This window comes from Pelophylax lessonae (genome assembly GCF_965119305.1).
Source record: "Pelophylax lessonae genome assembly, chromosome: 10".
Taxonomy (NCBI): domain Eukaryota; kingdom Metazoa; phylum Chordata; class Amphibia; order Anura; family Ranidae; genus Pelophylax; species Pelophylax lessonae.
In genome coordinates this window covers 63465987-63482918 of record NC_138777.1, presented here as the reverse complement: position 1 = coordinate 63482918, position 16932 = coordinate 63465987, and the positions used below count along the sequence as shown (strand labels likewise).

Below are 16932 nucleotides of genomic sequence, written 5' to 3'. Positions count from 1 at the left end.
GCACTTTTACTTTGGTTACTTGATACGATGCTTTTAAAAGAGACATTTCCTTAAATGATAGCATATTCATTAGAAGGGATTAGCAAACACAAAGAAACTTATCAGGGCTTGAAGGAACTGTTACAGCTTTATTTCCTGCTCAGCTCCTAGAACCTTTCACATGTTCATTAACAAATAGCATTTAAAAACTCATTCTTAAGTCTTATGTCCTGCTTCGTCTACTTTATTATCTAGAATGATATTAAGAGTGATTTTTTTTCCACAGAACAGGAAGTTGTTGCTGGTTAAAAACACATTACATGGGTATTTAAATATTTGACTTACACATACAAATTTCAGACTGATGCCCAAGGCATACAAATCATTTCCTCTGTCGTCTGCTCCAAAAAATACCCAAATGCAAGTGTACATCAGAACATTAAAGAGACCATGTTGCTAAACTGTTCATTTCAACAAAAACTTTCCATTACATTTTATGTGCATTTAACCACTTAAGCCCCAGAAGATTTTACCCCCTTCCTGACCAGGGCCTATTTTGCGATTCGGCACTGCATGACTTTAACGGACAATTGCGTGGTCGTGCGACGCTGTACCCAAATGAAATTGATGTCCTTTTTTTCCCACAAACAGAGCTTTCTTTTGGTGGTATTTTATCACCTGTGCGATTTTTTGATCATGCGCTATAAACAAAAAAAGAGCGACAATTTTGCAAAAATAACAATATTTTTCACAATTTTTTACATGAAATTCCCCCCCAAAAAAATGTAAAAATCAAATTTTTTTAACATTTTAGGCCAATTTGTTTTCTGCTACGTTTGGTAAAAAAAAAAAAAAATTGAAAAAAGCGTATTTTGATTGGTTTGAGCAAAAGTTATTGCGTTTATTATACAAGGGAAAGAATTTTGTTTTTTTTTTTTTTAACGAGTAATGGCGGCGATCTGCCATTTTTTTTGCGGGACTGCGACATTACGGCGGACAGATCGGACCCTTGACTGACATTTTTTACACTTTTGGGGGTACCAGTGACATTTCTACAGTAATCAGTGCTATACATATGCACTGTTTACTGTAAAAATGACACTGGGAGGGAAGGGGTTGACTTTATTGGAGAGGTAGGGGTTAAGTGTGTCCCTAGGGGCGTGCTTCTAACTGTGATTGGGGCTGATAATTGTGATTGTGGCTGTGTGTGTAACAGCACAGATCAACGGTCCTACATTGCAGGACCGTATGATCTGTGCTTTTACACAGGGAAGAATGACAGGCGGCTTTGTTTACATTAGCTGCCTGCCTTTCTCCCTCTCCACTCGACGATCGCACGCGTGGGCTTCTTAGGGAACGAGCGGGGGCGGGAGCGCGCCTCCGGTGGCGCGCGCTCGCCCCCTATTGGCTCCCAGGCTAGTGATGTACCGGAACGTCACTTTGCCTGGGAGGGGCTGACCACTGCCGTATATAGTTGGGCGGTGGTCGGCAAGTGGTTAACACATTTTGAAGCATGTTATTTACCTGTAAAAGCCTCCTTTTGTGTAAAATATCCCAAAGCCCTGAGACATCTTGGATGTGATGGCAGCAGTCCTGAGAGACTCAAGTGCCACAGGTCCTTGGAAACTTCTGGGTGTAGAGTCCAATACCCTAGGTCCAGGTGCTGGAAGTTGAGAAAATCTGCCTGCCAATTGTCTACAGGTATAATGTGAACAGCAGATAAGCCTGGAATGTGAAGTTCTGCCCAGGACAGGATTTTAATTACTCCCCTGCTGGGGCAAATCTTTTGGTTCTTTTTTGAGGATTGATGTAAGCCACTACTGTGGAACCATCATCCTGTAGGATGATCCAAAACTGCAGAGACAGCCAAATTGTCCAAAGTTCCAGGACGTTGATTGGAAGACGAGACTCTGAAGATTGTCTGCTGCACCAACAGGGTGTCAAGGACCAGTTCCCAGCCCAGCAGTCTGGCATGAGGATCCTCCAAAAGACGGGAAGGAAGCAATTGGTGAGCCACCAAGCCAGGGACAACCTGGTCCTCAGAGAAAGAAGAAGATCTAATTTTGTCCAAAGACTGGGTTGACTTCTCCAAAGACAAGAAGAGGCTACCATCAGAACTAGGATGATCCTGGACTAAAAGAGCTTGAACTGGAGAATCTGAAGTTTCTCCTGTCGAAAGAACACTCTGGCCTGAGCTGTGTCCAGGACTAGACCCAGAAACTACAAGTGAGTCAGTTCCAGTAAAAATTTCTGAGGGTTTAGAATATGTCCAAATCGCTGTAATGTCCAAACAGGTAAAGACATGTTCTCAGAGTGAGCAGCAAAGTTTCCCATAATAAGCGGTCGTCTAAGTATCCCACAATAGGGATGCCACAAAATCATAGCACAGACAATACTGGGGCTACCACCTTTGTGAATACCCGAACTGCAAAAGAGAAGTTAAAGGGCAGGGCCACAAATTGGTAGTGTAGTGGCCCCAAAGCAAAGCATAGGAATGTGCTGTAGAGATGTGGAAATAGCAGTAAGCATCCTTGATGTCCAAGCCAGAATGTCTCCTTGATAAAAGGGAAGGGATGACAGATTTGGTGGATTTTATGCAGAAATTCTGCTGCCCTCTTTGGGTTTGGGAACAGTAAACAGGTTGGATTAAAACCCTGAAAATGTTCAGCCGCAAGAACTGGGGCCTGGATCCAAAAGACCTAAAATGGCTAATTTGTGCCCAATGACATAGGATAAATTAAGGGTTTTTTTTTTTTTTTTTACCAGATCCAAACTCTGAGGTAGGCAGGTGTAAACAGACACAAGTCTATGTGGATCTATGAGCAGGCTGATGTAAACAAGTCTGTTTACATCAGCCTGCTCATAGATCCACATAGAACCTCAGATCAGGCCTGCCTTCAAAACAGAAAGCCTCTATGAAAGGGCCTTTGGCACTGCTGCATTTTAAAGCTAGCATCACCTGATTTAGAATGAAAATGTGGTGATGTCTCTACTGTGAGGTTCACTGTTCTGCTTGCTGGAGTGGAAGCTGTACCTCTCCTAGCTTCTATTTTATCCATTCCATATATCGGGGCTTTATGAACCTCTCCTGAATCTTGAAAATTCACCCATCAATCATAAGATCAGCAATAATAAAAACGTGGTGGTGGGGAGGCAGCTCTCATATTAGGAAGCAAAGCCCTGCTCCTCTGCCAAGATGGCTGTCCCAACGCAGAGATGTGGTGTGAAACAAGGCATGGTAAGTTAGGAATAGGGAAAGAGGACAGTAGAGGGAAGCCAACAAGCAATACTTGGACTAGTCCTTTGTCCTCTGCCTTCCTTTTTCTCAGCACAGCTTTCACAGTTGAGTTTTATTTTAGTGCGGTAGTCTGATCAACATGTGTAATGCTAGCCTAACCCAGTCTGGGTAGTTGAATTATTTAAACAATGAAAAACACTTAATTATTTTTATAAAGACTTGGCATGCCAAAAGCATAAACTGCATAGATCTGAATAAAAAAAAAAAAAAAAAACACAAACTCAACAGGTTTGTTAATCTGTTTTAATTTATTAAAAAAATATAAAAAGGCACGTCAAATTTAAAACAATACCAAAACATTTCAGTTTAAATAAACATTTTTTAATCTGTAAAACTATAAAAAATAAAAATAAAAAAAATCTCCTGCAAAGTAAAGACATAAAAACAGATCTGGGGCAAAAAGAGGTCCTGTTACAACAACTATACATTTTTATTACGATTATCCTTAGTACTGGTAGCCTAGAAAATATAAGCACAACCCCTTTTGCGATTGACAGCCTTTTCTTTTCTCAACATTGCAATTAAGTAACCAAGAATTTAAAAAAAAAGTCAAACACAAAAAAAGGTGCAAACTAACTTTTAATCTACTATCTAGTATTCTAAAATGTGTAGTTTTAAAAATAGGATAAATAATATCACATTGTACGATCTGCTCTTTCACTGAATTTGTGTATATAGGGTCAATGAGTAACCAGGTCTAAGCAGAGGTTTGCAGGATCAACTGAATAAAAAAAAAAACATACCTGCCTGTATACAAGACCAATAAGGAATTGTGTTCATGACCATTTTGGGGCTGCGTTGACTTGCTTTGCCTCGCTTTTCTTTCTATCCTATGTGATAGGCATTTATATTGCAAACAAAGCAGGTCAAATGCTAGCTTTTGCATTTGAGATTCATTTGAGCAGCTTTTGACAGTAACATTCATGTGCAAAGGCCCCAAATGTACAAGGACTTGCATTTATGTACAGAAACCTTGTGATCCTGACAAGGGCTATGGACTTGTGCATAAGAAGTGAATGCTTACATGCTTCCAGCACCCAAGTAAACCTAGTGCAATTGCATTCTGTCCAAGTAGAGAAGCCCTTATTATGTATATGCTAAATTTCCTTTAGCCAGAGCAAGAATATGGACCTTTCACTGAAATGAATGGAGATCACAATGCATATTCGTAGAACCTGGAAGTGTGGATATATTTAAAGAGAGGCTGTGCAAAGCCGAGCATCAGAGTGCAGCAAAGATCCAGGCTGATCAGCAACACGGGAGTAGGTTTTTAAAAAGACAGCTAACCAAAACTTGATAATTCCAATTGCAAGTGGAGATTAACATAGGCTGTGTTCACCACACTGGTGTATACATTTTGGTGACTCCAACTGTGGTATTTTAACAGCAAACGTCATGGCTGTTATTGGCCATCTTTTAGGGTTACTGCTTCTCTATTAATCCATTAACAGAAACCGGTATGGTTAGAAATATGTAGCTTGCCTCCTGAAAATGTAAGTTTCCTGGTTGTCATGCTGGTCTTAGAAACCAGCTGCAAGCTTATTCAGGGTCCGTGGCTCACTTTTACAAAAGTAATAAGATCATTAAAACCAAAGACAGCCAAAAGACTAGCATTTTCTAAGAGAAGTCAGCTAATAAGTTTCTCTGTCTATAGGCTTTATTTAAAAGGGAATATACAATAGTTATGGATGAATTTTTGTTAGCAGTTTGTTAGTCGAGATTTAAAAAAAAAAAAAAAAAATTAAATAATAGGTTAAACTTTAGGCTCTCTTTCACATTGTCTAGGTTTCATTTACTCTTGAAAAAAAATAGGATTTTTTACTTACCATAAAATCTATTTCTCGGATGTTCATTGACGGACACAGTCATTCTTGACCATTGGATTATACTGACCCTACAGGAGTAAGACACTAGGCAGAAAAAAAAAAACTTCTGGCTACACCCATGGGCGGGGTGACCACTGTCCAATACAAGGGGAGGGACGTTTTTCCCAGCCGAAGCGTCGGAGAGCGAAGCCACCATATCAGGGACACCTTTGTTCCCGGACTCAGTCATATCTGATTGTCCAGAGAGTGTGGAGTCTTGTCCCACTTGGTCAGAATCTACCTTTGCTGAGACCCCGTATGGAACTGTGCAAACTGAACCGCTTCGAAGGTAGATACCATCAGGTCCAGCACCCGCATGCAAGTCTGGAGGGATGACCATTTGTTGGACAGCAGGAGACGAATTGCAGCATGCAATTTCTGAAGTTTGTCCAGAGGAAGGAGCACTCTGGCTATGGCTGAGTCCAGTCAGACCCAAATAGTTCCACAGCTTTGTGGATGGAACCAGGGCAGAATTCTGAGAATTCAGCCAAACTCCCGCAGAGTTCGTATTGGGATCTCCAGGTTCTCCACCAGAGAAGGAGACTCCGCTTGCAGAAGATCGTCCAAGTAGCCCAGTACTGCGATCCCCTATTGGTGTAGCAAGGCTAGCACCGGAGCCAACACTTTTGTGAAGACCCAAGGAGCGGGGACCAAAGGGTAATGCCACAAACTGATAATGCTCCTCTCACACAACAAATTGGAATGGGAAGATAGGCACCCTTGATATCTATAGAAGTGAGAAAATCCCCCTGATGCAGGGATGCCACCAACGTTCGAATGAACTCCCATTCTGAACTTCTGTACCTGCAAAAAGCAGTTTAGTGCCTTAAGGTTCAGGACTGGACGCACTTTGCCGTCCTTCCTGGGGACTGTGAACAGGTTTGAGTAAAAACCCTGAAAGCACTCCAAAGTTGGAAACTGGTCTTGTACTGCCCCAAACAGACCCTGTAACCGGTCTGGGGATAGAGGCAGGTTGTAAGGAAAAAACCTTGCTGGGGGACAAGAGCGAAACTCTATGTTGTAGCCGGACAGAATTACTTTGTGGACCCACTTGTCTTATTCCAGGGAAGTCCAAGGGTCCAGAAACCAGCGAAGACAACCCCCCCCCCCCCCGATATGGGTGAGGGCACACCTTCATGCAGAAGGAGCCTTGTCCAGGGGTCTGGAGAAGCCCGCTTGCTACTGACCAGGGTCATTTGGATCCACCAGAAGAGGTCCTGGAAGGCTTTGAGTCCTTGTCAGTTGCCCCTGAGGGATGAAAAATATCTTATGAGCTGAGAAGGAACGTCCACATCTACGACGAGGTTCTTTGCCCTTCGTAGCCTACGGAAGAAAGGTACTCTTGCCCCCTGTGATACCTTTAATGAGGTCATCCAGGGTAGCTCCACACAGGCGATCTCCTTGAAAGGGAAGATCAGTCAAGGACTTTTCAAAAGTCTGATCCGCAGACCAGCATTTAATGCAAAAGGACCACCGCCAAAATAGAGAGGCGAGCCATCAGAGGAGCCACATCCAAAGAAGCATCACAGATAAACTGCAGCCCCTCGACCAGCTGGTCCGCCAGCTCAGCAAAGGCAGGGGGAGCGGTTCTACCTCCAGGGCACAGTGTAGGACCCATAGCCCACTTGGTCAATGGTAAATACCAGCCTCATCGCTATGACTCCTCATAGGGGTAACGCCTAGTAAAAGCGCTAAGGAACCCCATGGGGACGCTTTGGTCATCCCCACTCTTTTGCGAAAATGCTGTCAAAATAAGCAGGGAAAGGAAACACCTGCTGCTTTGGGTGGCTTGTGAGTGACAAAAGGATACCTGTTGCCTCCACCACAGCTTTAGTTGCGTCCTCCATTTTCAGGGTCTCATGCACAGATACAATCAGTGCATCCACCAGTGCCTTTTCATGCGCGTCGCAGACCTAGAAGGGTGACCCACGTCCTCGGGGTCCGAATCCAATTCAGGATCTGAGGAGACAGATGAGGCAGGGGGCACTTTTTGCTAGCCTGTCGCCCGTATACCGCCTCCACCCGGGACACAAGGGACTCCAGAACCGCCATCCGTGCAAGCATTGTTGGCTGGGACGCAGAGGGCCCCGCAGCCTCAGAGAGGGGATCAGGTGGGGAAATGTGCTCCAAAGACTCCATGGAACTCCTACAAAAAAAAAATACCTCCCACCGTGCTGGCAGCACCACCTGACCATTAAGCACAAGGCACCAGACTCACCACCCGCCGACACCTGCAACTACCAGGAGAATCTGCACTACACGTGCGATGATTAGGAAGCTAAATGATCCAGGAGTCAACACCAGGGGATAAGGAGGGGCTCCCACCACCAAAATCACCACCACATGGCTCTGCTGTCAAGGCTGCCGCTATTTGCAATGCAAACCACAAGAAAATGCCCGCCCGACTACACAAACATGGTCGCCGTGTATAGGAATACACAGGCTACAACATGGTGGCGCTACAAAATATACAGGAACCTAGAAATGGGAGCCAGGCCCAGCAGGAACCCCTGAACCCCCACCGGGTACAAACCCCCCCCCCCCACACAGTCGATCGCCCGGTCGCCGGTGGCACCCCCCCCATCGCCACTTAGCACCCTGCCCCCATCCCAGGCTAGTCACCAGACCACCAAAACAGCCTCTGGGTGGGGGGGTGCCTGCAGGAAGGAGGGGAACCCAGGGGTCCGACTGTCCCAAGGAGGGGCCCATGTCCACCTCAAAACCCTCCAGGGGCAGAGGGGAGACAGCTAATCACCACACCAGGAACCAGGTGGGCACCGCTCCAGACAGATCCTCCTCTCCATTGAAATGGGGGGGCTGTCGGCCAGGAGGAACGCTGTAACTCAGGCCGAGGCCAGGTTATATACGCAAGACGTTTAACTCACAGGGCAAGCCCTCGTCCAGTGGGGCCATGTCCCGGCCAACCTAACCCGAGCTGAGGTCTGCAGTCACTCGCTGGCCAGACTGGGGTGACCACTGGATCTAGAATATCCAGCCCGTCCCCCAGTCCGGCAGTTAATAATAGATCTTACAGGAAAAATTCAGGAGGAAAACATTTTCTATCTAAAAAAAATTTTGCAAGGAACTAAGTCCTTACTCCTGACAAGGAAGAAAAAAAAAGTAGCGACTATAGCAGGGAGAGGGAGTATACCCCCTGGGATTGCCCATGGGTGTAGCCAGAAGTTTTTTTTCTGCCTAGTGTCCTACTCCTGTAAGGGGCAGTATAACCCAATGGTCAAGAATGACAAGAGCTGTGTCCGTCAATGAACAAAAGAGAAAAGCTCTCTATATTAAAATCTGTATTTGTAAAGAAAATATTTTACATAAAACACGATATAAAATATTTAAAAAATGTATAAAAACAAAATGAAATATAATTGATATAAAAACCACAATAGTTTCACTTTAAAGTGAAACCATGCCTATTCAAGTATTTACATATTCATAACAAGCAGTAAAAGTACTTTAAAACAAGCCCTCAATGTGGAGCAATTCATCCTCAACAGCACAACCACCATCTCCAAGCTCCAAATTGCTGCAGCTACAGAGATTAGTGAAGGCTTCTTTTAAAGCGCCCCTAGTTGCCTGAATATAGTGTTGCTGTTAAATAGTGCCTACTTCTGACAAGATGCAGGCAAGGTTTGGCTAATCATTTTCCACCCTGTTGGTCTAATTCAGTCAGGTGGGACCGACAAAGCTGCCCGCAGCTTGAATTTCAGCTGATTCAGCAGGAATTGGCTGAAATTCAAATTCTCCATGGCGGCCCTTACTCCTCACCTGAACACTTTTGCTGTCGATCTATTGGAAGCTATCTCTTGATCATTCCTACACCAACATGAAGATTGTCCTTTGGCTTATAGGGCAAAGCTGTAGTAGGCCGATATGACAAGCTTGAAACTGCTCTTTTTTTCTTCTTTCCATTTGGGTTTTTGACAGTTTCCTTTGGTGGCGGAGGTACAGGGATAGGTTTCCAAGGCACTGGATTATAAAAACTTGGCGCAGGGTAAGAACTTCCATCATAATATCCTAAACAAATAATGCAAAATTTGAGGAGAGTAAATGGCAGGATATGTGAATTACACTAAAACATGCAAGTGGATGCATAGGGAAAAGGGAGGGAGGGAGGGTCAAGCAGAAAGCACATCTGTTTTATTATGACCTTATCGATGGATAGTTATAGTAACCCACATAGCGGTTTATTTCAGCATATGTGTTTCGTAAAAAAATTCTGCCATTCTTTCCATTTTATTAAGTGCTAAGCCCCACACAGACACAGTTAAAAGCTAAAACATACACAACTTAAACATATCTGTTACAGAAAAACACAAGAAAACTCTTAACCCCTTTGACATTTGGGCATCGGTGTTCTGCCTGCTGAACAGAAAGTATATGTACTTCCTGCAAATAAAGCCAAACTCAAGTAAAACAAGCAAATGCACTGCTAAATAGTATATATATATATATATATATAAATATATATATATATATACATACATACATACACACACGCATACATATGTACATACATACACACATACACGCGAGTGCACCCCTCACATTTTTGTAAATATTTTATTATATCTTTTCATATGACAACACTGAAGAAACGATACTTTGCTACAATGTAAAGTAATGATTGTACAGCTTGTATAACAGTGTTAATTTGCTGTCCCCTCAAAATAACTCAACACACAGCCATTAATGTCTAAACCGCTGGTAACAAAAGTGAGTACACCCCTAACTTAAAATGTCCAAGTTGGGCCAAATTAGCCATTTTCCCTCCCCAATGTCATGTGACTCGTTGGTGTTACAAAGTCTCAGGTGTGAATGGGAAGCAGGTATGTTGAATTTGGTGTTATCGCTCTCCCTCTCTCATACTGGTCATTGGAGGTTCAACATGGCACCTCATGGCAAAGAACTCTGAGGATCTGAAAAAAAAAATAATTCTTGCTCTACATAAAGGTGGCCTAGGCTATAAGAAGATTGCCAAGACCCTGAAACTGAGCTGCATCACGGTGGCCAAGACCATACAGCGGTTTAAAAGGAAAGGTTCCACTCAGAACAGGCCTCGCTGTTGAGTGCACATGCTCCGCGTCATATCAAGAGGTTGTCTTTGGGAAATAGACGTATGAGTGCTGCCAGCATTGCTGTAGAGGTTGAAGGGGTAGGGGTGTCAGCCTGTCAGTGCTCAGACCATACACCACACACTGCATCAAATTGGTCTGCATGTCTGTAGTCCCAGAAGGAAGCCTCTTGTAAAGATGATGCACAAGAAAGCCCGCAAACAGTTTGCTGAAGACAAGCAGACTAAGGACATGGATTACTATTGGTCGCAGACTAAGGACATGGATTACTATTGGTCTGATGTGACCAAGATAAACTGATTTGCTTCAGATGGTGTAAAGCGTGTGTGGCAGAAACCAGGTGAGGAGTACAGTCAAGCAAGGTGGTGGGAGTATCATGGTCTGGGGCTGCATAAGTGCTGCAGGCACTGGGGAGCTACAGTTCATTGAGGGAACAATGAATACCAACATGTACTGTGACATACTGAAGCAGAGCATGATCCCCCTCCCTTCAGAGACTGGGCCGCAGGGCAGTATTCCAACATAACGACCCCAAACACACCTCCAAGACGACCACTGCCTTGCTAAAGAAGCTGAGGGTAAAGGTGGTGTACTAGTCAAGCATGTCTCCAGACCTAAACCCTATTGAGGATCTGTGGGGCATCCTCAAACAGAAGGTGGAGGAGCGCAAGGTCTCCAACATCCACCAGCTCCGTGATGTCTTCATGGAGGAGTGGAAGAGGACTCAGTGGCAAGCTGTGAAGCTCTGTTGAACTCCATGCCCAACAGGGTTAAGGCAGTGTTGGAAAATAATGGTGGCAACGCAAAATATTGACACTTTGGGCCCAATATGTACATGTTTACTTAGGGGTGTACTCACTTTTGTTGCCAGCAGTTTAGCGCAGGAGAGCTTCTCTCTCTTCCTCTCCTCACAGGACTAACACATTGGCTCCCCCTGCTGTCCATCAAATCCATTGAGAAGGGAGTGGAGGGGCGGGCTGAGCTGCACTGTGTGTGTCTATGGACGCACACAGATCAGCTTGGAAGTATGCCCACGAGTGCCCCTTCAGCCCAAAGTTTGCTGAGGGAGCACTCGAAGAGGAGGAGCAGACAGCGCCAGTGGGGGGACCCCTTAAAAGGAGGTAAGCATAACATTGCACAGAGCAGGTAAGTATAAAATGTTTGTTATTTTAGTGAAAAAAAGTGAGCCTTTCCAACCACTTTAAAGTTGTTCTAAAGCAGGGGTCTCAAACTGGTGACCTTCAAGCTGTTGCAGAACTACAATTCTCATGAGGCATTACAAGGCTTACAGTTACAAGCATAACTCCCATAGGCAGAGGCATGATGGGACTTCTAGTTCTGCAAAAGCTGGAGGGCCACCAGTTTGAGACCCCTGTTCTAAGGGCTTAGGGTTTGTTACTTTCATGCATTCTATGAAGGTAAAAAAACCTCTGTGCAGCAGCCCCTCCTAATACTTACCCATCATGATCCATCGATGTGCACGAGAGCCTCGGCTCTCCGGGGACTCTCCCTCCTGATTGTCTGAGACAGCAACAGGAGCCATTGGCCCCCACTGCTGTCAATCACAGCCAGTGAGCCAATAGGGCGAGAGAGGAGACGGGCCGAGTTGGTACTCTGTATGTGAATGGGCAGGCAGAGCAGCGGCTCAGGAGAAAGCCTTCCTTGGGTCCCCCTCTTTGCAAGCTACTTGCTCTGTGTGCACTCAGCAGGAGCCAGGGGTGCCGGTGGGGGACCCGAGGAGGATTGGGGCTGCTCTATGCAAAACCACTGCACAGAGCAGGTAAGTATAATTTGTTTTTTTTTTTGTTTTGTTTTTTTATTGCCTTTAATATAACTTTAAGTAAACTGCAGTAAACTGTGATCCAAAAGTCCATGCCACATACCACCATCTAACAAATATTGCTGTAAAGATCAAATTAATTATATATATATATATATATATATATATATATATATATATATATATATATATATATATATATATATATATATATATATATATATATATATATATACACACACACACACACACACACACACACACAGCATAACTTTTTTCATGATATACATTTTATAGCAGGGATTCCCAAACTACGGCCCTGCAGTTGTTCAGGAACTACAATTCCCATCATGCCTAGTCATGTATGTGAATGTCAGAGTTTTACAATGCCTCATGGGATGTGTAGTTCTGCAACAGCTGCCGGGCCATAGTTTGAGAATCCCTGCTTTATAGTATGCAATCCACTGCTGGTAGGCTCTGAAGAAAGGGCCATTTGACCCCTAAAACATGTCAGCATGTGATGCATGATGATCATGATCATGCGCGATACATGATATTGATGATAGAAGGTTTCATATGGAATACAATTTGTTTTACCCATTGTTAATAAGCAGTGAACACACTTCACGAGGCCAGAGAAGATATATCTATCCAGAGATATCTTCCCCACCATGTTCCATAGAGAAAACCATGCATGCTTGAGATATTGGAGTGTGCATATTTTTATTGAAATACCATCAAAAACGAAAAAAAAACACCCTCTATGCTGAAATATGCAATATCACTGGTTGTGATCTCTGGGTTGTACATGTTTATATGGATATGCCCATGGTTAAGCAATTGAAGTTAGTGTATAGACTTGTATTTTCAGTAATGTCCTTCATTTAAACATGGTCTTTGGAATGAAATGACTCATTTACACCCTTGTCTCTACTCCTGTAAGTGAACCATGAAGGTTATCTATCTGCCAATTACGTGGATGAGTGTGTCAAATACACATGCCATAGCAAGTACCCCAGTTTGTCACTCCAAGAATATAGGAACTGTGAGTGAGTGACCCGTGACTGGCTATCACAGTTCCTGAACACAGATGCCTAGACACTGGCTGACAGCAGGAATGTGTGAAACTCACAATGTCAGTATGTATCGGCCATGAGGACACAGCACCAAACAGTTGAGAGCAGCCCTAAGAGCAAGCTCTGGCATATGTTATGTACAGGGGAGGGGGTGTTTTCAGACAGCAATGAAAACTGTCAGCACTTTATGAGCTTCCAACAAAGGTATGAAAAGCATGCCTGGCCTGTCTCCACTCCAGAAAGGCAGTAAATGAATTTACCATGCATAAAACACTACTATTGTATAGGTTGTAAACATTTTAAATGGGGAAAAAAAATGTACATTTGTTTTCATGCTTATAAAAGAAATCTTAAAACGGCTTGTACGCCTCTGTGGTGAAACCTAAAAGGAAAATTTGCATTACACTAACACTTATCTGATGTCGTTTTATAACCAGTCAAGTGGTATTAGTTTGCCAAAAAGGAGACAAAAAGCACTTCACTAAAATGTTATGAAACACAACAATTCCTTTCTTAAACCAGATACTACTTACAGATCACCCTTGGAAGATCCAAGCAGGGGGTACCAATGGTAGGAGCAAAGCAAATCAGCCCTTTATTAACCGTTTCCATGGCCTCTCAATAAAAAAATGCCAATAAGTTAGGATAACTTCACTAAAGAAATGCGTCAAGCATTAAGGCCTGCAGTCTTTCCAAGCTAGGGTTACATGCTCAGGATAGGTTCACCTTTTGCAAAAAAATAAAAAAAGGAAACCACACTTGCAGAGAAAAAGAAAAATGAGCTTATTTGTTGCATGTAAGCCTATAAAGCACTGCATTCACGATTCGTGGATCACCGGTGCACTGCACAGGCTCCTGCAGATTCTTCCTTCAGCTACATGTCCATAATGAGCTATGGACTTTCGAGTACAAAGCAAGGGTCAATGGACTACGAGAGCGGTAATTAACATACTTGTGTTCCATTATTAACTACAATTCCCCCTCTGCCATGGTGGCAGATGGGACTTGTAGTTTATTCATTCATTCATTCACACATCTCTGCAGCTCCACCCACATAAAATTTAAAATGTGAGAGGACCTGTAAGGGAAAGAATAACTGGGGGGGGGGGGGGGCTTGGCACTATGGTAAATCCTAATGCCTAGTACACATGGGCCAAATGTCGGAACAAAATAGTTCAGTGGGGGGGGGGGGGGCGCTGTACTAATGTCGGACTGTTAATACAGCAGCTCCGCCTGGCTTGAAAAAAAAAAAAAAAAAAAAATGTTATATATTATTATAAATTATATATAATTATGTTATATATTGTTATAAATGTTATAAATGTTGTATATACACATAGTGTGTACCAGGCTTAAATATGGGTGTAACATGTTACATAGAATAAAAAAGGTAAACAAAAGCCAAGTACACACCCACTAGTTTTAAAAAAGGTCAGAGCCGATTTGTTAACAATACGATGTCAGTACAGCAATCTCCCCTGCTGTGCTATTTTTGTTTTATTTTTGACGGGTCAGCGCTCTCAGCTCTTGGCTAAGAGCGCTGATCTGGAGCCGTCAGCTGCTGATTTTCCAGCATGCATGGCCTACGGTTGCTGGTCAAACAGCCATTTGCACGGGCCGAATGTTGGCCGATTTTTACTGAACCAGCAGATGTCACCCAACATTGGACCTGTGTGTACTAGACTTTAGCCTTTTAGCCAAGTGCAGAGCTGGTCTTTCTCCAAACAGAACCCTTTAGTTGTGGCCTAGAGCATCTTGATCACAGCAAAATGGGATGTAAACACAGATTTGGAAGCCAGCAGGCCAAGCCGGGACTTTTGAGTATAAAGGCAAACCATTGATATTGGCCTTTTTTATAGGATTATGGGACAAAAACAAATGCATGCTTGATGGAGAAAGTGCAATTATTCTTTTAAGTGTCAATAAAGGCAATTTTTTTTTTTTAAGTTTCAGATAGAGGGGTGATGTATGAGAACACCTGTCATTTTATTACTGTCTGTTCCCCCATTAAGAAGATTCATCCTCTCTATAAATCCTGTTTACTATTATCATCAAAAGTGGAAGTAGAAGAAAAATCCTACATTTTGGTGGAATAGAGGGGAAATCTTCCAATGAGGACTAGTTCTGGTGACAATCAACGATGCCCTCACTTTGGAGGGATTCCTCTCACATCCTGTTGTGGCTATTGGACAGGAATTGAAGGGAAATTTCCACAATGGGACAAAGATGGCGAAAGAAAAACCGACGGAGGTTATTAAACCTCCCTACTCTATCCAACATGAAAAAAAAAAAAAGTTGTCTTTAGCTTAGGTTCAAACTATAAACCGCACCGCATTCCCACACAATTCACATGCGGTGCAATTTGAGCCAATTTCGTTTGAATGGGCTCACATTTCACCGCATCGCACCAAAGATCTGCATGAACCTTTTTTAGTGTGGCACTTTAACCAGATGGCATGGCCTTTTTCTTACTATGCAATTCAGTGGAGGCAAACACACAGAGTTTGCGCTGTTGTTAACTTTGCATTGACAACGGCCGTGGATCGCAAGGGCAGTGGAATTGGAATGCAGCGCAGAAAATGCACACGGATCGTGACGTTTCCCCCACCGCATTAGTGTGAACCTAGGCTAAGTGACACTTTAAGCCCAAAAGGCTAATTGTGCATGCAGAACCACTGAGTTAGAATGAAGATCTAGCCTAATGTAGAGTGATCTTTACAACGAGCATAAAGCTACTTCAAAAACTGTACATCTGTCATAGGAGAATCATGTAGGCTGACAATGCAGACCTTTACTTTGAAGAATGTGAGTTCTCTGGCTGTCATACTTATTCTATGGGTGTCATGTTTTCTGATGCACTGACTAAAGTGGACAGAACACGGCTCAAAGTTCATCCGATTCCTGCTAAATCAGCTGAAATTCAAGCCCTGTCGGCACCACACAAGTGAATTTCAAAAATCGTAGGAGCCAGGTAGAAAACTGCAAGCCAAATTGTCAATTCTATCAGACGCAGCCACTAATCAGGTATTTGGGCCGGCACAAGTGCTTTGACTGTCTGAACACAATAACGGTTAGCTCAGACTTTTTAGCATGGATGTAGAAATCTACTGATCTACTTTCTGACCGCCTCACCCACCTGTATATGTCGCATAGATCCTACCTAACGCCTATCCGTTTATCTAAATATGGGCCATATTATAGCCCAACTTTCCCCAGATGGGACGGGATTAGTGTTTTTTTTACCATCTAAATGTAGTCTAGTCCGGTTATCCAGAGTTACTGGACACAAGAGGTCAGATTCCTACATAACCAAATGGGCTCCCCACTAACCCCTGCCACAAGCAATGCCTTCCCATTTTGGATGAGAATAAACACCTTAATATTTTTCCTACAAGAAATCATTGCATATACTTACTCTGCACTAAAATGAACCACAAACCATTCAAAAATAGGTGTTGACGACTGTCTACATGTCACTGTCATAATTTACCCTTTAGCTATTGGTACCACGTGTGCTGTTACTTCTGATATGTCTATTCTGTATAAAAATGTCTCCTTTTATTTTTTTCTTTTATGGTGCTTGTTGCACTGTTAATTGTGTGTCCCTAATTTAATAGAAGTTTTTGTTTTGATCAAAAAAAAAAAAAATAGAAATCTAGTAATCGATTTCCATTCAGCGACGCGCATGGCTGGCCCAAAAACAAGAGTAGAGAGGAGGAGAATTTTTTGTAGTCACAGACATCTGGGAGCATTGAGAATCGAACAGAGGCCATTAATGGTATTAGCTCACTAGATTTCTGGCAGGTATTTTTTGACCTAATGAAAAAGATAACATACAGTTAAAAGTGCT

The 16932-nt window shown here is 43.2% G+C and overlaps 1 protein-coding gene across 1 annotated transcript in view; it reads right to left on the bottom strand.

Moving 5' to 3' along the window:
- Positions 1–8737: 8737 nt before the first annotated feature.
- The window catches only part of CCDC34 (coiled-coil domain containing 34), a 45018-nt gene continuing 36823 nt past the window's right edge, over positions 8738–16932 (bottom strand). Inside the window, exon 6 of the mRNA XM_082269766.1 lies at positions 8738–9168. Within this exon, the coding sequence (XP_082125892.1) occupies positions 8951–9168 (218 nt within the window). The 3' untranslated portion in view covers positions 8738–8950. The remainder of the gene's footprint in view (positions 9169–16932) is intronic.